General features: G+C 38.5%; 1 protein-coding gene across 1 annotated transcript in view; it reads left to right on the plus strand.

Moving 5' to 3' along the window:
• LOC127455170 (cysteine-rich motor neuron 1 protein-like) overlaps nt 1-26,259 on the plus strand; it is a 61,392-nt gene that overhangs the window by 19,794 nt on the left and 15,339 nt on the right. The window contains exons 4-8 of the mRNA XM_051722819.1: nt 7,124-7,363; nt 13,973-14,152; nt 17,281-17,484; nt 21,642-21,770; nt 24,337-24,484. Of these exons, the coding sequence (XP_051578779.1) occupies nt 7,124-7,363; nt 13,973-14,152; nt 17,281-17,484; nt 21,642-21,770; nt 24,337-24,484 (901 nt within the window). The remainder of the gene's footprint in view (nt 1-7,123; nt 7,364-13,972; nt 14,153-17,280; nt 17,485-21,641; nt 21,771-24,336; nt 24,485-26,259) is intronic.

Genomic DNA, 26,259 nt, shown 5'->3' on the forward strand with positions numbered 1-26,259 from the left:
TAAGTTGAATAGTCAGTTGAAAGTAAACATTAAAGAGCATTCCTGTACATTTATTGCCATTTGAAAGTATCATCTGAAACTTTAAAGCCCTTCAGCAGCACTGAATCACGTGACGTCTGGAGTTTGTGGCATGTAGAAACGTTCAAAAGAAAGCAGCAGCGTCCTTCAGTCCAATGGCTCATTGTTCTTTTTAAGCATTATAAAGACTTGCGCCTCTCCTAATCTTATTAAACATCTCACACAGAGGATAAGGGGGGTTCACTACCAATACAAACAAACACACACACTGTTGCAGATCTAGTCTACTCATGTTTTTAAGTATTTCTTCAGCAGGTGTAGATGTTAAAGGAATATTCCGGGTTCAACACAAGTGAAGCTCAATCGACAGCATTTGTGGCATAATGTTGATTAGCACAAAAATGTATTTCAACTCGTCCCTCCATTTCTTTAATAAAGCACAAATCTGTGATCCAGTGAGACACTTACAATGGAAGTCAATGGGGCCAATTTTTGGAGGGTTTAAAGAAAGAAATGTGAAGCTTATAATTTAAATACATTTTTAGGAAAACTATTTGCTCTAGAAAAAAAATATATTTTTTGCATGTTTATTAGGTGTTACTAGTTACAAATCAAAAATGGTAATGGAAAATGCACACAGCAGTCACACGGGGGTCTCAGGAGGTTAAAGTGTGTAGCACTTTCTCGTATCCCAACTTAATATCCAGTGTCAACTATATCCAGGACTCAAGTTGAGGGGGGTGTTGGGATGCCATCCCCCTTGTTGAAAGAAATGGCAAAAAGCATCCCCATTGTAAAACCACCATCCCCCCCTTAACATTCCCTTTAAATGAACTGTGTCATGTATTCCTTGGAACTAACCATGCAAGTAAAATGTTTTAATTCTCTACATTAATAATAAAGACCAGACTTTAAGTAACGGCGATTATCCGAGCCGCATAGATTTAGGTTTAGACATGTTTGGGGTTGCCAGATATCAAGAGTTGCAATACCCCATTCAGATCTTTACACTTGCACAGTTTGGAAATATTCTGCTAGTGTCATGCTTTATTAGCGCAATCTGGGAACCATGAGCACGCAAGCTCTCTCTCCACTGTGAATACAAGCCCGTGTTTTCTGTTGGAGTTAAGCGATGAGAAAAGTCGTGTCCTTCCCAGTGTTCACATGAAACTTATGCCACTGAAGATGATGCAAGTTTTCATCAGTTTCGCAAACTGTCAAAAATGGCCAAGAGAACCGTTCAAGGAAATCTTTTGACCTTCTTTTTTAAATTTTTTTTTTATTTGGAATGCCCAATTCCCAATGTGCTCTAAGTCCTCATGGTGGCGTAGTGACTCGCCTCAATCCGGGTGGTGGAGGACGAATCTCTGTTGCCTCCGCGTCTGATACCATCAATCCACGCATCTTATCACGTGACTTGTTGAGCGTGTTGCCGCAGAGACCTAGTGCGTGTGGAGACTTCACACTATTCTCCGCATCATCCATGCACAACTCACCATGCGCCCCACCGAGAGCGAGAACCACATTATAGTGACCACGAGGAGGTTACCCCATGTGACTCTATCCTCCCTAGCAACCGGCCCAATTTGGTTGCTTAGGAGACCTGGCTGGAGTCACTCAGCACGCCCTGGATTCAAACTCTTGACTCCAGGTGTAGTAGTCAGCGTCTTTACTTGCTGAGATACCCAGACCCCCCCATCTTTTGACCTACTTTAAAAAGAAGATAACAGTAGTTAAGGTATCGCTATGACTAGTGTTTTAGGACATTTTCAGTGACTTAACATACATTTTCAGGTTTTCGTCCTTAAAATGCTTTTGTGTGTAGAACTACTTTCTCATCATGCGTAGAAACAGCCCAAGCTTCTGTTACTAGTATGGTTATTGGGGTAGAAAGGATCGTGTGTGACTGTGTGAGCGAGTGAGCGAGATAACCTTTTATATGATATTACACAGATTATTTTCACAAAATGTATCATAAAATACAACTGAGGAACAGGTTCATATTATGACCATGTATAGATTTGCACCTTGAATAAACATGACAAATTACACGTAATCTACTGCTTCTAATGTGGATATAATGAGGCAGAATGGATATTATTTATAGAATATGCTGCATGGAGCAAATGACAGCTGCAGTGACAGTAAACAGAAAATACAAGAGACTGGAATATATAGACAAACCATTCTATTGCCATAATTATTTATTTATTTATTTAGTGCATGCTCCATCAGTCAAAACAACATGTTATGCTTATGAAGGTTGTAAGGATAATGTTGTAATGGAATGGTATGCAAGGAAACAAATCATCGATATTTCTCTAAATGTGCACGCTTTTGGACTAAACAGTCTATTGGATGTCATTCACCAGAAAAGGCAATCCCACAGTTTTACTGCAATTTCGTGTGTGAAAGTGGCTGTTAGTTTTGCAGTTCCATTTGGTGACATAAGTGGTGCAGAAATGACACGCTTCAGCTTGAAGAGAAAACATCACTGGAGTGAATAATTCTGACACTCAATATCATAAAGCAGAAGGTTTTCCTACAGTTTCAGTTGTTCTTAAAATTTGCCAGACATCTCGTACTACGTGAGAAACTCGGCTCATTGTTTCTCTTCATGTGAATTATACTGAAAATCGATGTTAAATCACAGGACCCCCCCCCCAAAAAAAAAAAAAAACACACACACACACACACACACACACACAGGGACTGCCGGACTGAGACGCCTTTGTTCTGCTCTGACTAGCATCCAAAGTCAGTCTCTGAACAGAGCGCACATTGTACAGTTTTTCCATGAGTAAACGCTGCTTGTCAACACAGCCTCCTCTGCCCGCGAGCAGCGTGCTCTGGAGGAAGACTGTCCCCCTTGTGCCCTCCACGAAAAGGAAAACACGTTTACAAAGAGCCGCTTCACTTTCATGAAAGAGCGTCTGAGATGGCAGATATATGCATTGTTTACAAAGGGCCTTTCTGCGGCTTATAAAACCAATTTCCGCAAACCTTGAGGGTTTACGAGCGCGTGTGCTGCCCAGACGCAACATTAGTGTTGCTAGGCGTTCTGTACTATTACAACGCTCTGCTGTGACACATTTAAACCATTTAAGGTCTGAATTTATCAAGCACCTCAAATGAAGGCTTTGTGCTTTTGTTTGCCCAACACGAGAGAACAGACACCACTGTGTTGGTTAGAGTTCTCGCATTACTGATGAATAGCTAATTACCCGTGGCGGAGATCCAAACAGACCCTAAATAATAGTAAAATAGATCCGCTATTGAATTCATACCACATTTACTCCAGTCCTATTGTGTTTGCTCCCACTAGCCATCAGAATATCTTAAACATCAGACTTTGAGACAGACGGCATGAATTCCGTCTGGACATTTGAATGACAGTACACAAAGCTACGATTGGTTTGACCTCTGATGCTCATTATTTAATCAATTTGCATACATATTAACACAATGACACACATGAAAACATTACATAATGAGACTAATGGGACGTGTAGATTTGCTAATGAGGATGTTTGTTTAGAAAACTTACATTTCTGATTAATACTGCCACAAATCTCTCAAGTTAATTGCTCAAAGGTTGCTCTGTCATTTCTCAGGAGACTTGGGGGACTTTGTATCAGATGTTTGTCCTAAAATTCCTCGGGAGAAATAAAAATAAACAAGCGGAAACAATTGTTGACACACTGTGGGCCGTAAGGGAATAGAGGTATAAAATGAATGTGGGTATCTCGGATCATTTGCTCTTGAAAGTGTTTGATGAGAAATGTTTAAGTTAATACACAATTGATATTATCAGGGTCTTATTTAACCCCAAATCAATATGAAAACAATTAAATTATATTTTGCATTATAAAAATGAAGCCTACATTTAGGACCATTAAGATTGTTTGTATTGTAACATTATTTTCAGGACACTTGAGCACATTTGATCAATTATCATCACTGTAACACATCCGGGTGTTGTACTTTTATTGTTCCCATTGTATATATTGTAACACAATCATGTTTTTACTGTATTACTATAAAAAGGTGCTATTGTACAGTGATACAATAGCACAGCTTTATTAATAATAGAGAGTTTGTTGTTTGTGAGTTAAAGATGGATTGAAGTGAACAGAAATGTGAGAGAGGGTATTCTTCACCCCATTATACACTGAAACAAAATACGTTTTTGATTTGTTTTTGTTTTGGCTTGTTTTCCAATATAAATATCTAAAACTCCATTAAAACAATGTTCATTTACTTTAGCAGCTATACTGCAGAAGAAAAAATTTTTTATCTGAGAATGTTGAATATAATATTAAAAATATATTTTCAAGCAAAGACGCTGACTATCACCCCTGGAGTCGCGAGTTTGAATCTAGGGCATGCTGAGTGACTCCAGCCAGGTCTCCTTGGCAACCAAATTGGCCCGGTTGCTAGGGAGGATAGAGTCACATGGGGTAACCTCCACGTGGTCGCTATAATGTGGTTCTCGCTCTCGGTGGGGCGCATGGTGAGTTGTGCGTGGATGCTGCGGAGAATAGCGTGAAGCCTCCACATGCGCTGTGTCTCCGTGGTAACACACTCAACAAGTCACATGATTAGATGCGCGGATTTACGGTCTCAGACGTGGAGGCAACTGAGATTCGTCCTCCACCCGGATTGAGGCGAGTCACTACGCCACCACGAGGACTTAGAGCGCATTGGGAATTGGGCATTCCAAATTGGGGAGAAAAAAAAGTTATGATTTTGTCCTTTTTATTGTTAGTAAGCACGTTTAATACAACATTTTAAGTTGGAGCGCAAACTGAATAATCGGTTAAGAGCTAATGATTAATCGTTGCAATAATCGCCGAATAATCGTTCTAATAATCGCTTATCAAAATAATCATTAGTTGCAGCCATACTGTCTTTGCGAAACAACTGAAATATTAAAGAGATTTCATTTGTGATTTTATTTCCTGTGTACAGTTTAAAGGCATAAAATAATCAACAACAAAATGCTATGGTGGTACCATAGCACAGTGATGATACTAGATGGTATTACCATGGTAATGATTGAGGTACTTCAACACCATGGTATTATTGTCATCAAACTGTCTGAAAAATCATGGTGTTTCTATTCTAATATGTCAAAAAGAAAAGAAAAAAACATGGTAATACCATGTTATTTTGATATATACCATATGATAATGATTATGATTTATAAAGCATGTTATTAACAAGTACTTTAAATAACAGCATGGTGTAATCATCATGGTAGTATGAGAACGTAACCCATTAAAATGATCATAGTTGGTAAATTTGTAAATTGGTACATGTCAAAAAACATGGTAATATCACTGTACTTTATGATTGCCATTCAAATACCTCAAAGTGTCTAAATGAATTCATTCAGGTGAAGTACAGAAGCTAATTCAGCCAGCGTTTCTGCCGCTAACGTGAGCGTCATTTTCCTCAACGACAATATTCAGAGAGGAAGTTGATCAATGTGCGCTTTGTGTCGAATCGAGCTAAAGTAAATACTACAGTACAGATCCTGTAGTCTACTGCAGTATTTATTCAGTGGCTTCTGCGGCTCAATCGCACCAGTCACATTTCCTACACAAATATGATTTTCCCCAGTGCGCAACACAAGCTCACACAAACTCTGTTCTGTACACCAGCCGTAGCTCTTTTTTGGCGTAAGGTAATTTGCTGTTAATTAACTGTCTCTGTGACCCAGAAAACTATTCTGAACTGACACGGTGTGTGTCGGCTGTGAGCACACCAGTGCACTGGGTCTCTAGTTATTTCTGATTATCCAGGATTCAAACTGGTATTTGAGAGGTGTGATTGGTTCTTACTGCTGTGTGAGTGTCAGTACAGGGACAGCGTCAGCCAGCGTCAGGTTACAGGGTTGGGCGGAACTGAAGCCTGGAAAGTCCATCAGCAAAGCCACTGAATTCTGGAAGATGTTGCTGTTATGCAACTTCATTACGGCTTCAATATAGTTTTGTTTCTTTCCCGTCACCGCAGTCGATATGAGGATTCTGAACTATGCAGCTGGGTTTGTTTGTAAACGGTTCATTTTATAATCATTAATTAGTCTTGTGGTGTCTGCTCTGTGCTGTTGTGTAGGATGTTTTGAGTACTGATTTGACATCTATTTATTTATTTATTTATTTTCTGATTTTCTCCCCAATTTGTAATGCACAATTCCCAATGCGCTCTTAAGTCCTTGTGGTGGCGTAGTGACTCGCCTCAATCCGGGTGGCGAAGGACGATTCTCAGTTGCCTCCTTGTCTGAGACCGTCAATCTGCGCATCTTATCACGTGGCTTATTGAGTGCGTTACCACGGAGACCTAGCACGTGTGGAGTCTTCACGCTATTCTCCGCGGCATCCATGCACAACTCACCACGCGCCCCACTGAGAGCGAGAACCGCATTATAGCGACCATGAGGAGGTTACCCCGTGTGACTCTACCCTCCCTAGCAACCGGGCCAATTGGTTGCTTAAGAAGCCTGGCTGGAGTCACTCAGCACGCCCTGGAATCGAACTCGTGACTCTAGGGGTGTTAGTCAGCGGCAACACTCGCTGAGCTACCCAGGCCCCAAACATGCAACATAAAGATTTTCACTGAAACATGACTTACATTTAGGGTTGTTTCTTACCAAAACCTATCATATACCTTCAAAAGACTTGGAAAGTGCTGCACAAGATGCATGGACTACTTTAATGATACTTTTAGTCCTTTGTTAAGCTTCATCGTGAGTCACTATTAACTGCCAATGTATTGAATAGATGTACCAGGATATTCATTAATTATGTGTTCCACACAGGTTTGAAACAACATGAGGGTGAGTAAAGTTCATTTTTGGGTACTGTATCCCTTTAAAACTAAGCCAAGCTGAAGCACAGCCAAAGACTAATGAGATATCAGCCCTGGAGCTGTCGGAGTGTGAAGTACAAAGAAAAGTGTGTTTGCCTGTCTCTCTCTCGGTCTGCACACCTAATTAAGTGGTTGTAACAGCAGCTCTATGAATGAGCATTTTTCCGCTTCAGCACCCGTTGTTTCCATTACATGATGTCTTACATTCTCTGTTTGTGTGTGTTTGTCTCAGAGGACAAGAAATGTGAAGGAGTCTCATGCCCGCCTCTGCCCACCCCCGAGTGCCCACCTGATTCAGTACTGACCCGCAGCTACACACCTCCTGCAGACTGCTGCCCGACATTATCCGCTCAGTGCACTTGTGCCCAGTGCCCGCCCCCTCCAGACTGTAGCAGCGGGCACAGAGCCGTGCTGGTGAGAGAGGGCACTGGAGCGCCAGGAGACTGTTGCCACAACTACACCTGCCAGAGAGGTAAAGACACCTAGAGAGCACAACGGTAGAACCAAAAGTGCAGTAGAGCACAACAGTGGCTGCCCATCTTTGTTCTGGAAGTATTTTTCCCATTCATTTTTCCATAGGGATTTCATAAAAGAGTTGTGTGCCATGAACCAAACTATCCAACTCCGAGGTGAAGCACGACATTTACAACCTTTGATTTGAAGCAAAAAAAGTATTTAAAAATCATACAAAAATACAGATACAGATACAGACTGTGTACTTAATGTCTTTAATGAGGGAATGAACTACAATCCCATGAAGCATTGTGTTAAAAACAGTGGAAATATATAAAACTATTGAAACAATATATTTTAATTTATTTACAAATATATAAGTAGTTTGAGAGTGTAGGGAGAGCGATTCGATTGTGTCATTCACAGTGCATCATTGGAGTGGGCGGAGCTCTATTGATGCACTTCTCTAATTGGTGGATCTTTTCAGGATCATGGGTAGTGTAGTTCTTCACCAGGAATTCTGCTATTAAACATGATATTTTTAAGTTGAAAAAATGCAAACTGATGGCTTAGCAACATCGGACCTCATGGTAGGTCTGTCTTTGAAGGTTTAAAAGTTACCGTTAATAATCCATTCACTCAGCTGTGTGTTAAACATCAAATATGTTCTGACTGGCTGTTAGTTGTATGAAACACACTTTTTTTTGCACATGAGAGCAGTGAAAGACAGGAAGTGATGAGGTGTGAGAAATGGGCGGAGTCAGTGAGAAAGGGCTTCTGTGTTTATTCTGCGCTAGCGGCAAATATTCTGTTTACCAACGGTCTTAATTCCCGCTGTGGCCTCTCGGCCCGCCGGTCAATGTGTGCTGCCGCCTGGAAATAATGGATTTACAGAGAGACACGACGAGTGCAAGAAAACTGCTTATGCACCAGTGTGAAGATACAACAGAGCATGATGGGAAGGGTCAACAGGTCACTTATGGGAATGTGTGTGTGTATGTCTTGAGCCTTGTTAGGTAGCTGCCTATGTTGATGGTAGACACTAGGGATCAAGTGTGTTCCTGTAACTCAGCTAATATAGCAAAGTCGCTTGCAATGCCAGAGACATGGGTTCAATTCCCAGGGAATGTTCAAACTTTGATCTGTATGGTTCAATCTGTAGTTCTTTGAAATGCTTCATAAAATGCTTCATGATCGATGTTATGACGGTAAAAATGAGCGCACTTTAGATCCATTGAGCGCATATTCTTGTGGGTTATTGGTGCCCATTGGTGGTCCTAGATTGACAGGTTTAAACTCTGCTGCCCACAATTTTTACACTCAAATTTAAATGCTCACCATTCACACACACTGTGGACTAATTGCAAAAAATTGGTCTAATTTTTCAGAGAACCCCCCCAAATGGAAAAATGGAAAAAGAGTTAAATTATTCATAAATAATATTAAATGTGTTTATAATCTTATGATAAACAAAGTTTTTGTTGTTGTCCTAATTTTGTAAACATGTCATTCTGGTTCTGTTCACTCTACCTCACTTTGAAAAGTCTCATTTTATTCCACTAGATGGCAGAAAACACTAGAAAAAAATATTTTTTTCTCTATCACATTCCATCATTATATACAGATCTGAAATGTAGGTGGCGCTCTAACGCATTTTAGCCCTCACAGATGTGCTCGTCCATAGACATTCAGTCTAATTTTCAGTTCAAGCAACACCCTCATTGTTTCATTGAATATCTCGGCCTCTGAGTGGACTAGAAGCTCAATCTAGGTGTCATTAGAAAGCTGAGAACCTCCCCTTTGCGATGATATTTTATCATCAATAGTCAAAAACTTATTTTTCTGTTCTGATTTGTTTAGAAAGCATTTCCTGCTGGATGGCATATTTTGTTCTGGACATCTAAGATATAACATTCAGCCAAGCAAGCTCACAGACAAGTAAAAAATGGCTTATTTTGTAGAACACTGCCTAAGGTAAAAGCAGATATAAATCTTTTAATATATCTTTGTCTATTTGGGGCTTACAGCAATAGTTATTGGAGCATAAAAGAGACATTTGTATTTGATGACAGAAATCATATTTCACCTTGTGATTCTTTGAAAATCTTTCAAACTGTGGTATTAGGGCAACAAACTATATAACTATACAGTCACATTCATGAGAATGAGAGCTTTCATTTGATATATGACTTGTCCATTTAAGTGCTATGTGAAGGACTTTTATTGTTATATAAATATTTATACCCCATTACCTCTAGGGGGCGCTAATTTTCAACGCGAATGATTTGAGGCCTTATTTTGTTATTTTAAGTAACTTAAATGCAGAAGTGATGGTTATCTCTGAAAAGTTCAGATTCTGAGATTTCAAACGATACCTCATATGCTTGACTTACGTATACAGAGACATTAATGTTTTAAACGTAAACGTTTTTTTGTGATATAGCGCCCCCCTTTGGACCTGCTGGCAGGTCCGTGGAGTTTAAGGGGTTAAATAGGAAAATAATTGTTACAGTTCGTTTTAACACATGTATGTGTATAGACACTTTTGTGTTGCTTTGTTTAGTTAAACTACATACTAGGTGAATGCCAAGAGAAGGTTTCTGGTTTGGTTGTTACCCACAAACTGTCACCTTATTTACCTTTTATCACAGTGTCCCTGAGCAAGATATTTCTCTCCAGAGGTCTGCTCCTGATAAGAAAGTAAGAGTAAATCCCACTGTTATTTCTGTTCTCTTGGTCCGTCTGCTATATATGATCTAGCTGAAGTTAAACTGATATAAGGGCTGCGTTTGGATCTGTAAACATAGTATGCAGTATGTTTCACAGATGCTGAATCACCATATCAAATACTAAAAGTTTATAAGAGGCTTATAGCAGCATAAATATGAACCCTTTTTGACCAGCAGACTGGTTCATATTTATGTCATATGTAACCATTATATGATGCATCAGAGATATTTCAGTACCATGGTAGTAGTCCAAAACACATGGTAAAACCATTTTATATGTCTCAAAAAACATATTACCATGGTTCCAGTTCAGAGAAATGTATTACCACTAAACCATGATATTAGTCAAGTTTATTTTTAGAGCACATATAAAAACAACAGACATTGAGCCGAAGTACTGTACAACAGTAAGACAGCCAAAAAAAACAAAAAACATTAAGTATAATAATTAGAGTTAGACTGATAAATCGGTTTTACTGATTAATCGGTGCCGATAGTTGCTTTTTGGAACTATCGGTTATCGGCAAAATGCGACTATATAGAAACGTGACCCGTGGCACATACATCGTGTCTCAAACTTTCTTGTGAATACTAATAATAAATGTCACCTAGTGATATATAAAATCCTTCATCTGGTGAATATAGGCTGCAAAAGCTTAATTTAGTAAATACTTAAATATAGAGCATTCTAACTAAGCCAATTCTCCATCATTTCAAAATAAGAGTCCCGAAATAAGTAAGTGTATTTCGGGCGTGTTTATAGTTAAAAGTCCTTAATTTTTCTAGCTATTATTAGGATTTAGTTGCATAATAGACTGAATCTGGAATTGTGTTCATTTTGGACTCTTGTAGCCTCTTTTTTGTGCCTGTTGTAGTATGAGAAGTCTTAAGTAATTGTTTTAACATTATATAAATCGATTTTCAAAACTATCAAACGATTAATCGGTCTATTCGACCACCTTAGTTATAGGTATCGGCAAAATCCACTAACAGTTGACCTCTAATAATAATAACAGCAATGATAATAGTAATCATAATAGAAATAGGAATAAATAATTTCAAAAATAGAGGTAGACCGTTATATCGGTTTGACCGATTAATCGGTGCCGATACTTGCTTTTTGGAACTATCGGTTATCAGCAAAATTCTCTACCGATAGTTGCCGATAGTTTTGATTTATTTTATTTTTTTATTCCTCATCAATAAACATCACCTTGTGGAATATACAGTGTGTGTGTGTGTGTGTGTGTGTGTGTGTATATATATATATATATATATATATATATATATATACACACAAATCTCTTCATCTGGTGAATATATAGGCTATAAAAAGCTTCATTTGGTAATTACTAATTGTAATGAAGCCAAGTCCCCGGTATATTTCGGGCTTGTTAATAGTTAAAAGTCCAGCATTATGCACCAAATCTTAATGTTTTTATTGGGACTTTGGTTGCACACTAAACTGCTTTTTGGAGTTTATTAATTTTGGATTCTTGTAGCCTCAATGTCTGTGCCCTTTATAGTAAGGAAAGACTAAGAAATGTTTCATCATTCTATAAATCGATTAAAAAAAAAAATGTATCGGCCAATTAATCAGTTATCAGCCTTTTCCACAAACTTTGTTATTGGTATTGGCATAATCCGCTATCGGATGATCTTTAGTCAAGAATAAAAGTTATAATAAAAGACATGATAAACTGACCAGAAAACCAAAACTAGACTTAAAGTAATAGTTCTCACAGAAATTGAACTTTGAAGCTCAAAAAGCACATAAAGGCAGCATATAAGTAATCCATACGACTCTTGTTGTTAAATCCAGTCTTCAGAAGCGATGAAACAGATCAATATTTAAGGCCTTTTTTTACTGTAAATCTCCACTTTCACTTTCACATTTTTTTTGTTTATGGTGTATCTCATTATTTGTGCATATTGCCACCTACTGGGCAGGGAGAAGTATTTGTAGTAGAAAAGGACTTATCACTTCTGAAGACATGGATTTAACCACTGGAGTCGTAGAGATTACTTTTGTGCTGTTTTTATGTACTTTTTGGAGTTTAAAAGTTTTGGACCCTGTTGACTTGCATTGTATGGACCTACAGAGCTGAAATATTCTTCTTAAAATATTTTTTATTTTGTTTTTTGGCAGAAGATATTAAAGTCATACAGTAAATGATTAAAGAATTACAATTTTTTAGGTAAACTGTTCCTTGAAGACAAAATATTACTATGGTACATGTTGATAAAAACACAGTAGTACTATAGTCTGATCTAGAGAAGATGTATGATTTAATCCTGGGCTCTCTGAAGATATCGTGCTTCAGCGAAGGGAATTTGTATGGATCGTTAATGATCCGTACAGTAGCTATTGTGCATTTTGCGGTGCGGTTTGGAGACAGAGAAGCTTTCCGTCTGTTATTGCAGAGACGTGACTCTGTCCGTCTGCAGTCTGCAGAGCATACTTGGCCTCGGCTGCTGTTTTTCTATGTGTAAGTGTGTGTTTTTGCGTGAGTGAGCACCAATTACACACGGCTTCACATGCCAGTGCTGAGAATTCCAGCTGGAGTTGGCAGTATTGTTTGGATGGAGCGCTGAAGGCTTCACAAAAGTGCTGAGCTCACTAATATCGGCCGCAGTGTGTGTGTGTGTGGGGGGGGGGGGGGGGGGGGGTTAGTTTGGGTTTAGTTTAACCCTTTAAGCTCGGATGGGCCAGCAACAAAAAAATAAATAAACCGTCAAAATATTGATAACTACAGTCTTGACCAACACAAAATAGATATCGTTTGAAAGATTAGAAGTTCTACTTTCCAATGCATGTAGACATTATGACCAAAACTGAACAAGTGCTTTGAAATTTGCAGATAAATCAGAAGTGTTCTGTTTTGATAATTTATAAATGTGCACTATACATATTTGTGTTATCAATAAAAACATTAAACTGATCAAATAGTCATGTGTCATATGTTGTTGGAAAGCTCTTAACGAGTAGAATGCAACCAGCCTATTTGTTTTACTCACAGACAAAAATATAGCGAGTAATAGCTAAATATATGTCTTTGACAATTATGTAGGTGTTGCTATATGCCGCATTTTCACTTATAACTTCAATATCAAATATCATATGCCATTATTTAGAGGAGGCGATTATCTTTCAAACGAGTCCACACACAAGATAATCAGATGTATAGATCATTAGATAATCCACATGAAGCACAATGTTACATATGGCCACCAGGAGATGGCGCCAAATACATGACACAGACTCAATGATGACTCAAATGACACAGAATGAAACTCATTCTGTGAAATCTCATTACTAAAATCATGTCTGCATGCTATGCAAACCTTTAGTCATTGTTGTGTTTGCATGTGTAATTAGTTCTTATGAACAATTATTGTTTTATTTGTTTGGAGAGGCTTTTGGACACTGATAAATTATTTTTGTAATGCTATAACTTTTGCATTGCTTTGTCGTATCATCACACAACTGTATCTCAGATACAGTTGGCATGATTGGGAACAAAACAAAAGCAGTTTTTCGGAGCCACCTTATTTACATGCAGATATATAATGTCAAAGCAGACAAATTTTTTTTTTTTTTTTTTTTTTTTAGCAGTTTCTTAAACTGAGAGTCTCAGAATGTATCATAATCTATATCATTAAAAAATGTGAAAAGTTTTCTTTACGATGATACCAAACACTTGACCCTCTTTTTTTTTTTTTTTTTTTTTTTGTTGAGTTATAAGCCTTTAATTTTGGGTATGCCACTGAAACAGGAAATATTTGAAAACACCTTCAGAGCTTAAAGGGTTAATAAAAGGCTAAAACGTTTGCCATGTATAATTGTAAGCAATTGATTCATTTGTCAACCACACTGAAGAAATCTCTGTGTTTTGCAGATTCTCCGCGGTGCGTTCATAACGGGAAGGATTTTGCTGATGGTGATGTGTATCGGATGGACTCGTGTTGGCTCTGTCAGTGTCGGGCTGGAATATCATTCTGCACTAAAGCCGAGTGTGCCAAACTGGACTGTGATAACTTCTACATTCCAGAGGGTGAATGTTGTCCCGTCTGTATAGGTACAGAAGCCTTACAGTCTTTGTTTACATTACAGACCCCAAACGCTAATGTCATTCATGGCATAAGAAGAAATTCAGAACTCAAAAATTCAGATCTCAAAAATTCAGATCATAAACAAAATAAGCCAAAGGTCAAGCAAAGCTGGGTTATTTACTTGCGTCACCCCGACAGACCCATCCGGCACAAACCATTTTTACATTTTAATAAAAGCATTGTGTCCATTACTGCATTCATACATTGATGCCACATGGAAGCTGAAGATGCTGAACATAGTGTTTTCAGACAGTGAGAAATCATTAATTTTCTTTGCTGGATGTGTTTCTTTTACTTTGTGTCACTGCAGACTTTATATTGCCAAAATATGTGGTTTCACTGTACACTAATTATAAGGAATAATGTACAGCCAGCCGGCTGTTATAATGTAATAAATAAATGGATATAAAATATTGATTTGCGTTGACATTACGTAATTATGTGCAAAGAAAGAAATAGCTGAACCGTTGAATTACGCCTCCAAGTTTTGTTGGACTGTCCCCAGGTATATGTACTCCGGTCGACCACGTTGCCTTTCAATGTATACTCTTTTGACCGCAAGCGAATACGAACACTTTTGATGCATGCGCACTATGACTGCTTTGTGATACTCTTTTAGTACAGTCAACGACTGGCGTATGTGCCGACAATGTGCACAGACGAGGTGCCGCACGAGGACAGTCCGCGTTGACTGTGCTGACGACGAAATTTGCGTCATGTATACTGTGCGCAGAGCAACACGGACAACTGAAGTATAGTTTGGGCTTAACTGCTCATTATCCTGCTTATTACAAGACTACTTACCAAATAAATCAATGGACATTAAACATTTATTTCAGTTGAAATAATTTTATAAGTTTACTTAAAGAGATCGCACCGTAATCTGGGAAAACTGACAGCTAAATCAGACCGCTAGGTGGCGCCATTGACCAGTCATAATTGAGTATTCCAGAGACCCATGTAATAAGTTTGTATATGTTAACTTTAGTTAATGTAATAGTTAACAAGAACTACAATGGACACATTTTTTTTTAAAGCATTTATTTATTTTTTATTTTTTTTCTATTCCCAATTTGAAATGCCCAATTCCCAATGCGCTCTAAGTCCTCGTGGTGGCGTAGTGACTCGTTTCAATCCAGGTGGCAGAGGACGAATCTCAGTTGCCTCCGCATCTGAGACTGTCAATCCGTGCATCTTATCACGTGGCTTGTTGAGTGCGTTACTGCGGAGACACACCACCTTGTGGAGGCTTCACGCTATTCTCCGCGGCATCCACACACAACTCACCACACGCCCCACCAAGAGCGAGAACCACATTATAGCGACCACAAGGAGGTTACCCCATGTGACTCTACTCTCCCTAGCAACCGGGCCAATTTGGTTGCTTAGGAGACCTGACTGGAGTCACTCAGCACATCCTGGATTCAAACTCAAGACTCCAGGGGTGGTAGTCAGTGTCAATACTCGCTGAGATACCCAGACCCCCTAAAGCATTTATTAATCTAAACCAGTGTTCTTTTTTTTTTAAATATATATGCTGACCACTGGTTGGACCAAGTAAATAACCTAGCTTTGCTTGACCTTTGGCCTAATTTGTTTATGATCTGAATCTCTGAGATCTGTATGTGAGAGATTTGTATTCAGAGTTCTGAATTTCTTCTTAATATGAAAATTTGAAGCTGTAATTCCACAGATAATGTGTGTAAAAATTAGGGCTGTTGATTTAACACGTTGATTCAGTGTGATTAATTGTATAAAAAAATAATGCATAAAAAAATGTACACAGTTAATCATAAACCGTAAAAAGGAAGATTCCTGAGCAGTTCAAGCTTGTAGTACCACCTGTTTTCTCCAGGGGGCAGTAAAAGAAACTCCAGCTGTGTAGGCAACATGCAGCTTATACAGAGAACAAACCAAACTTTCAGCAGACAGCACGACACAAGGACGTGTTCATGCGTTCAAAACACAGCTTGATGGAGAACAAAAATTAAACTACGTTAAACTTGACACAGCCACCTAAAAATAGTACGTTTATGATGCGACGCAACCAAAGTGAGACGGTCCAAAAGCGTCCGTCTGACGCAGGTGTACATTGACGCGTCCGTATAATAAATCTCGGACTGATTGACAAATTCAATTGCAAAATGGATTGCTGTGAACTGTAGACCAATGATTGGCTTATGTTTAATAATATGCAAATAAACAATATATTGCATTCTAAAGCCACTTTTTGTATTGTCTTTTTTAATGCTTGATTCCTCTGCCACAATAATGTAATGCATTTTAATTGTCTGAATATTTAAAATGCATTACGTTATATATATTATATATTATTTGTAATTGTTTAAATATAACGATTTATAATTGTTTAATCATTATACTGTATATTGAAATATTATTTGAAGGGCTTTCTCAGCAAATATTTATATATGCAATTAATTGCGATTAATTCGATTAATCGCCACACCATGTAATTAATTTGACTAAAATTTTAGTCAGTTGACAGCCCTAGTAAAAATACATATTTATAAAATACACAACAAAAATCTTTCAATTGTATTTAAATCGACAAATTTAACTATGACTATACAAACTTGGATAAACTCGTTTTCAATGCTACTATAATCTAAAATAGGTTTTAATCCAGGAATTACACTATTTAACATTTGTTTTAAAAACTGTATGTTATTTCAGAAAATGAAGCCATGGCCACTGATATAGAGTCAGTTTTTCTCTTCTCACTTGTAATTAATGTTTGAGTTTGAGATAAGGAAACTGATCCTTGACCAATAACAATTGTACAGTTTACATATGGTGCATCTTGATTTTTAGCTGGTTTTAGGATTTCTTATAGCAAGTTAGATTATTATAATATAGCTCATACTGTATAACTCATCTTGAGGCCCAATTGGAAGTTTGCTAATGCCTTCTGGTATACAGTAAGTTGGAGTATTGTGTAAATACAGTTATATGGTAATCGTTTTTGTAATGGAGGTTCCTTACTTTTGTTGCGGAATAATAACCATTTATTTTTCCTTGCTCTTTTGTCATGCAAACACCTTTTTCAGGACATTGTGTGAATTTGTGTCTGTAGATGTGGAGTTGTTGTCAGTGGAGAGCATGAAGGCGAGCTGCTGGATGGATCATAAACTGCGAGCTCACGACGAACAGTGGAAAGAAGACGACTGCACGTTCTGTCAGTGTGTGGACGGAGAACCTCACTGTACCGCGATGGCCTGCAAACAGAGCTGCCAGAACCCCGTTAAAATCCCTGGAGAGTGCTGCCCATTCTGTGAGGGTACGAACAAGTTCTTGACAACTTGTAACATGCTAATGTAAACCGTTACAATACTGTCAGCGTTTGGGAAATTGACGTGATACGCAGATTCAGCAATCAAGCCAGTGATAATTATTCTTGCATCTTCATCGACATAATGACCATTACACAAACTGAAAGAGTAACACTTCAGCACAAACATTGTAAAAGTCTATCATTCACAGAGGAAACGTGTCAAGATGTCTCAAACTATTCAAAGTATTCAAAACAAAGTCTCAAAGATCGCAACCCTTCAGTTGGGGTTCTAACCCAAGGTCAAACACGACCACACACATAGAGAGAGAGAGAGTCTATTACCTCATATAACTATATAGATAGTCTATATACAGTGTAGTCTATATATAGTCTATAGATTGTGTAATACACACCACGCAACAAAGCATAGTTATGGATATAGATAGATATAGATATAAGTCGGTTAAAACGCTGCACTGTAAGTCCACCACAGGCTCAGTTCTGTCTCTAAGCTGAAATCTGTGTCTGTTTAAAGGTAGCTGCGGATATTGCCGGAGATTTATTGAATGAACAGCCAATTAAATCTTTAAACATGCGTTCCACTTATGTCCACTCAATAGTGCACAACTGTAGGCGTCCTATAGACTACAAAAGCTTTAACTTTTACTGCTCCAACCAGCTAAATGGAAGCCACCTGCTGTTCTTAATGATGGATTATTATTTCTTCTGGGAAGAATAATTAATTGCACCTCTTTAGCTGCATCTGTGCCAATGGCACATGTGGCATTCCATTAGTGTTGCACTCGACAAAAGCTCCTTCTTGAGGTTAGAAGGTTGTGTTTCAGATGACAGAAGCGGTGATGTTTTCAACAAGAAATCGGAAAAGCAGTGCTTTTGTTCATGCTAGCATGCTTCATGCGGCAATTTTAAACGATGTGAGCGGGTACTCGTTCATCAAAGCTGTCAGATCAGGAGGATGGCTGGTAATTGCAGCTGCGTTTATGTGTAATCACTGGACACTGGACACTTCTGTTTGCAGTTAACACTGCACCAGGATGCTGTTTAGGAACATGAGACCCCCAGGAGTGGCTCAAATACTGTGTGCCAAACAGCACACGAGTGTTTCTCTTCAACGCACGGTTCTTGTGGCATTGAAGTAGTCGAACACATCAGGATGTATTTACCAGAAATATCTGAGCAGTTTACATCATAGCTAAACATCTAACACACTTATCTAACACACTCTGGAAGTAGAAAATCGAGCCCGCAAACACTAACAGCTACGCATGCTCGATTTTGTGAAAATGCGATGTTATGTACCTTAAGTATTTGTTGCATTCTCAGCATGTCCACAAGAGGCGCTATAGTGGGCATTAGCATAATTTACGAACACATTTGTCTCTCAGGTCAACTAAACAGCAAAAATCAAAGTTCCAGTAAGGAACTTACAATGGAACAAAGTGAATGAGGCCAGTTTTTGCAGGGTTTTAACCTCTTCAACTGTAGGACCCGCCGGCGGGTCCAAAAGGGGGTGCTATATCGCAAAAAAATGTACACTTAAAACGCTCAAGTCCACGTATACATAAGTCAGGCATTTGTGGTATCGCTTGAAAGCTTAGAATCTGAAATTTTCAGCGATAACCATCACTTCTGCATTTATTTTACTTACAATAACAAAATAAGACCTTAAAACATTTGTGTCGTAAATAAGCGCCACCTAGTGGTAATGTGGTAGAAATATTAATATGAATATAAAAGTCTTTAAAATAGCACTTAAATGGACAAGTCATATATCAAATGAAAGCTCTCATTCCAAGGAACTTCACTTTATAGTTTATTTTGTTGCACTAATACCACAGTTTAAAAGATTTTCAAAAGAATCACATGGTGAAAGATGATTTTTGTAAGTCATCAACTACAAATGTCTCTTCTATGTTCTGATAACTGCTGCTATAAGCCCTAAATAGCTAACAACTTTATATCTGATTTTGCATTAGGAAGTTCTCTAAAAAATGAGCCATTGTTTACTTGTCTGTGAGCTTGCTTGGCTGAATAATCCAATGTTATATCTTAGATGTCCAGAATAAAATATGCCATCCAGCAGGAAAAACATGCTAAACAAATCATCAGAAATATATGTTATTGACTAATGATGATAAAAGTTGATATATCATCGCAACAGGGATCTTGTCTTTCTAATGACACCTAGATTGAGCTTCTAGTCCACACAGAGGCCGAGATATTTGATGAAACAACGAGAGTGGTGCTTGAACTGAAAATTAGACTGAATGTCTATGGACGAGCACATCTGTGAGGGCTAAAATGCGTTAGAGCGCCACCTACATTTCAGATCTGTATATTGTGATGGAAGTTGCTCTCTAGTGGAGTAAAATACGAATATTTGAAGGGAGACTGGGTGAACAAAACCAGAATTAAATGCTTAAAAGTATAGGACAACAAAAATATGTTTTTTTATTTTTATTTTATTTTTTTGGTTCTGAAAAAATTTTGACCAATTTTTGGCAGTTAGTCCACAATATGTGTAAATGGTAAGCTTTTAAATTTGAGTGTGAAAAATTGCTGGCGGCAGCCCAAAAATGGTTCAGAGTTGCAGAGGATAAAGGTGGAAATGTGAAGCTTATGCACTTACAGCACTGACATTAATTTGAGCTGTGAAGTTTTTTTACAGTCATTTTAGAGTTTTAGGGTTGACTATATCGTTATGGCAACGAAGTTGTAAAATTGACCTTAACTTCACACAGATGTGGTTAGTAAGTGATTATATCACGCTAAAATCATGTTAACACACATATTGTTTACATCTTGTGTCTATACTTTTGAAACAGTGAGTATTTTAATGTTTACAGATTGACCCCATTGACTTCCATTGTAAGTGTCTCACTGGAACACACATTTAAAGTAGGGACGAGTCGAATAATTTTGGTGGTAATCAACATTATGCCACAAATGCTGTCGACTGAGCTTAACTTGTACTGAACCGGGAATATTCCTTTAAACTCTCTATATGTTTTGGTGTTAATTTAACTAAATGCACTTTTATCACTGTGGATTTCTAGAAAGTAAAGTGTCATTAAAAAAAATGTCACACTCTTAATAATTGATTTAATTTGTCTACTAACAATGTGCAACAGTGTGTGTTCATGCATCACAAGAGATTTGTGTCATTTCCAGCACATCTCAAATTCTGTATTGTATTTAATAGTATTCTGTGCTGGAAATGATGCTGATGGAAATGACATTTTTAACACTTTTTTAAATAAAATGACGCACTGCTTTGTCTTGCTAAAGCTTAATTTCATAGTTAACATGTTATATATCCTAAATACACAAAATTAAATCATATTTTCACACTTTTAATGTGACATAATTTGGCAAAATTTCAGCTTGATTGGAAATGACGCTAATAAAAGTGATATTTCCCATGATTTTTCATATTTCATGCTCTTCACTGACACTTTTGTTCACTTGGTTAACAAGTACACTAACTTTTGAACAAACTTTATTAGGGGCAAAATAAATAAATACTCTTAAATAAATGACTCTGTTTATATGATCATAATTTTAAACTTGAAATAATTTGTATTTTGTTAATGGATTTTCATAGTTTAATATTGAAACTCGTGGTCTGGGACGAGGCTAAAACTTGAAAATAAAATATATAATACATAAAACATTTGAAAAGTAACAAAATAATGATGAAGGCCTGGTAAAAAGTTTCCTATTCAGTTTTAATGAGACCTTCTTGTAAGAAAAAGAAATAAAGTTCATTTTAATAATAATCAACACCTGGGACAATAATGTGCCCCAAGTTGAAGAAACATCCATTTATAGATGTATATGCAATGCGCTAGTCAAGCATGTGTGATCTTTTATAAAGTATGCTTCTGACCTTATTTTGCATGAGTCATTGGTGCACGTTTTTCCAAATAAATAAATATTTGACTTTGTAATCTTTCATCCAAGCACTTGCTCCGCCTCTGAAATGACTTTCCTTTTAGGCTGACATCACAGAGGCCCCATGGGCTATTGTATAATGTTAATGTCATTTTAGCAAAACTTGAATATCCCGTCTTACGTTACGTAAGTAAAATGCATTGTGAATGGGAACTATATTTATCACCTTTATTCATTTTGTCTTCTAGAACCGTCATATGAGACGGTGAGTCCGCTGCTGTGCCCTCCGCTGGAGAACTGCTCTCTCTCTGGGCACGACTGCCCATACGGCTTCCAGCAGGACCCCAGTGGCTGTCTGCTGTGCCAGTGTGTGAGCAGTGAGTACACACACACACACACACATGCACACAAAAACTCATGAGAACCGGCTTGCGTGCAAACAGCTTCCAAAATACTGCAAGTTTTTGTTTTGAGAAAGCACCAGCGACGCGCGACACAAGCAAACACAGACTCCGCGCGCACACACGACACACACACACACACACACGAGAGTCAAAAACATAATGATCTCAGATGTTAATCCATCTCACAAATCTGCACAACACTTGTCATGACTTCTCTGAAGTTTGAAGGTTGTTTCTCACGTGAAGTCAGGTCTCAGGGGTTGGTTTGACATCTGGGCATCATGGCACATTTTTCTGGGCTTGTAAACTGTTCCAAATAATTACGCCTGCAAGCTCTCAAAAACTTGCAATAATCTATCACATTTTTTTTTTTAGAGGTGAATTGTGTAATTTCTGTGGCACTAGCAGCACCAAGTGCAGTTGCACTAATTACCTGAAGTGAATACTTGTTCTTGTAAGGCAGTAAATGATAAGTGTTAAAGTTTGAGGTAAAATTATAGACCAGATATAAACACAAATAAAATTAGGTTATAGATAATACAATTCTGAAAAGTCAATGAGTGCATTCACATTCTTACACCAATTCTGCATAATAAGCCGACAAAGTGTGTGGTCTTGTAAATGCATTAAACGGCATTCCTTTTTCGGAATGCCCATTATCCCGATTTTACACTGCATGTAAACACCTATACAGGCGTTCTTACCGGCTTATCCAATGTGCGCAAGTGTTGTGTGCATGACTGTTATGTTTTGACATCAAAATTAGAGAATAACTGGATGATTTCAAGTCTCATGTAAACCATTTTCTTGCATTGTCGGATATTTTAAATAAGCTGATTTGTGGTCATTTTCAGCGCATTAGTGTGCATGTAAACACATTAGATGGGTGAAAGCAAATAGATTTAAGAAAGACGACCAGTTGGAATTCAGTATGCAAATATAACATTGATGTTTGTTATGTCTTTGTTAAAAAAGTGCAAGTGCAAGGTAATACATATAAGGATAAACGTATTGGTTTGAGCTGAATTAAATGCAGGAATTTGTGTTGAAGAAACAAATTAAAGAGAAGGAAGAACCCAAACACCGTTACCATCCCTTCTACCCCACCTCTGTCTTCCATTGGTTGAGTCAGAAGTTGATATGTCAAACAAACAGCTAAATGTTTTAAAGAGTCACAGTGTTTACATTCTTCAGGAAGTAAAACTAGACAGACAGACAGACAGACTCTCAGGTAAACCGATGGATGGATGGATGGATGGATGGTCAGACTATCAAAGATAGATAGATAGACAGACTGACTGACTGACTGACTTTCAGGTAAACCATTGGATGGATGGATGGATGGATAGACTATCGGATGGATGGATGGATTGATAGATAGATAGTCAGACTGTCAGATAGATAGACAGACAGACACTCAGGTAAACCATTGAATGGATGGATGGGTGGGTGGATGGATAGATAGACAGACATACAGACTCTCAGGTAAACCATCGGATGGGTTGATGGATGGATGAATGGATGGATGGACAGACAGACAGACTGACTGACTGTCAGGTAAACCATTGGATGGATGGATGGATGGATGGATGGATGGATGGATGAATGGATGGTCAGACTATCAAAGATAGATAGATAGACAGACTGAATGACTGACTGACTGACTGACTTTCAGGTAAACCATTGGATGGATGGATGGATGGATGGATGGATGGATAGACTATCGGATGGATGGATGGATTGATAGATAGATAGTCAGACTGTCAGATAGATAGACAGACAGACTCTCAGGTAAACCATTGAATGGAAGGATGGGTGGGTGGATGGATAGATAGACAGACATACAGACTCTCAGGTAAACCATCGGATGGGTTGATGGATGGATGAATGGATGGATGGACAGACAGACAGACTGACTGACTGTCAGGTAAACCATTGGATGGATGGATGGATGGATGGATGGATGGATGGATGGAAGGATGGTCAGTCTATCAGATAGATAGACAGACAGACAGACAGACTGTCAGGTAAGCCGATGGATGGATGGATGGATGGATGGTCAGACTATCAGATGGATGGATGGATGGATGGATGGATGGTCAGACTATCAGATGGATGGATGGATGGATAGACAGACAGACAGACAGACAGACTGTCAGGTAAACCATTGGATGGATGGATGGATGGATGGATGGCTAAATAGATAGATAGACTGACATGTAAACCGATGGATGAATGGATGGATGGATGGATGGATGGTCAGACTATCAGATGGATGGATGGATGGATGGTCAGACTATCAGATGGATGGATGGATGGATGGATGGACAGACAGACTGTCAGGTAAACCATTGGATAGATTGATAGATAGGTAGATAGATAGTCAGACTGTTAGATAATTCTAAACCAAGTTTGTAGAATAACAGTATGGTGGCTTTGTCAAGACAACATTATGACACAGCTCTTCACTGACAATGTTTGTACAGTGTATATACCTCAGCGTATATGAAAATACATCTTCTTATTTGCTCTCTTTCAGATGATACCTGTCCTGTTTTGTCCTCATACTGTTCTCTGGAGTGTCCTCTGGGATATCAGAAAGATCACTATGGTTGTGAAGTTTGTGAATGTAGCGTACCAAATTGTCGCCCCATGACCTGCAGCAAGACCTGTCCGTATGGATATGTGTAAGTTTAAATATATCTACTCTTAACACAGACTGACTTCTGCTCCAGAGCTGGGCTTCATAACTCATAGTGGTACTAACCTTCTTTTAAAATTACAAGTGTGAAAAGCTGCTTAACATGGGGGTTAAAAATGTGTTCGAGAAAATCGCCCCCTGTAATCCCTTGAACCTAGTCAAACATCTGGACACTTTTTCTCCTCAGAGCGTCTTGCGTCCGAGTCAACACTTTCATTTCATGACCATGCATCCGTTTCAAAACAAAGGTCAAATACACATTGACACAAACACGTCCTCAATTATGTTAGTGCATTGAGATTCCGACTCATCTCTAAATCATGCATCCCCAACAGAGGACAGAGCGGATCGATTTTCATTAGATTCCTGAGATCTGGAATACCTCAGGGGACGCAGGGCTTCCTGGATCATTTCTGAGGAGCCTTTAGAAGTCTGAATCCTCTAAGATCAGTGGCGTCTCTACATCTCACTCTCTGGAGGAAATCCCTGTTTATAGTGGCTCACATCGAGAACAGGAGATGATATTCGGCTTTGAGTGTTTGGAGATGGCAAGATACCCCTTGTGTTTCTAAAATACCTCATTTGTGGTTCTGAAGCTCTGAATCCTGGTCCAAATCAGTACACTACACTACAATGCTGTCTAAGTATGTCACGCAACAGAGCTGATGAATAAGACCCGAGTTGAAGACAAAGTTCAAGTCTTGCTTGATGTGCAAGTGTCAGAGATCGAGCGTCTGTTTATAGTGACATTTCTCACAGTCAAAAGCGTCGGGCTCCACACAAAAGGGGTCTTATATCGCTTCCCGTTCTCTATAGGGCTAAAACATCATCGGACCTGATAGGATGGAGCGGCCCATTGGCAGAGGCCCGCAGGAATGCGTGTCGAGTCAGCAGTCGTCCCAAGTGAAATTCTACCGGCCGAGTTTAAACAAAGCTGGACTCCAGGGTCACGGGCCGCTCGCCTCTGTGTTTGTGTACTGTAGATCTCTGTGTGCTGTCTCAGCAGTGAGTGTCTACTGTACGGCGAGGGGATGTGAGGGTTTGTTTAATTAATGTCTGACAGTAAAATTAACTGTGGCTGATAACAATGCAGTGCTGGTTAATGAGGTTTAATCAGTGATGTATGGAGCCCTCATGAAGTCTGTATTCATTGCATAGTTATTTGTCATCTAGCTCATGCTTTATTTTATGAAAAACCCCATAGACTTACATTGAAGGAGGGACTCCAGTCATATCTAGAAGTCAGCTGAGGTGATGTTCAGTGTTAATGCTGGAGTATTGTGTGTGTGATATCAGAATTGTTACATATTTCTTTCATCTGGACTCTTCAAAGCTGCTTATATACTGCAGGGGAAAACACAACCAGATGCCCTCAAGATCCGTTGAGCGTCTGGTTACGGTGTATCGCGCCTTTCTGACTTACGGTTCTGCTCAGAACACCTTAATGAATCACGACGTTATTATCATAAAAGTGTCATCTGTTATTATTAGGTATCGAGAAATGTTCTTTCATGTGTCTTTAGAAGTTTAACTGTGTTTGAACTTAGCAGTGTGTTTCTGTTGCTAATCACCACACTGGAAAGGCCAATAGAGGCCAGAATGAGTTTGCCTACTGGTTCAAGCTGGTTAGTGCTGGTCTAGTTTGTGGGCCAGTATAGACATGTTGTTTTCCAGGTGGTTTCTGTTTCAAAATTGTATCATTGTTACTACAAAAGAAGCTGATGGTTTTCCGAGATGATAAAAATTAAAATCTTTTACAAA

Source organism: Myxocyprinus asiaticus, chromosome 17 (genome assembly GCF_019703515.2).
Source record: "Myxocyprinus asiaticus isolate MX2 ecotype Aquarium Trade chromosome 17, UBuf_Myxa_2, whole genome shotgun sequence".
NCBI lineage: Eukaryota > Metazoa > Chordata > Actinopteri > Cypriniformes > Catostomidae > Myxocyprinus > Myxocyprinus asiaticus.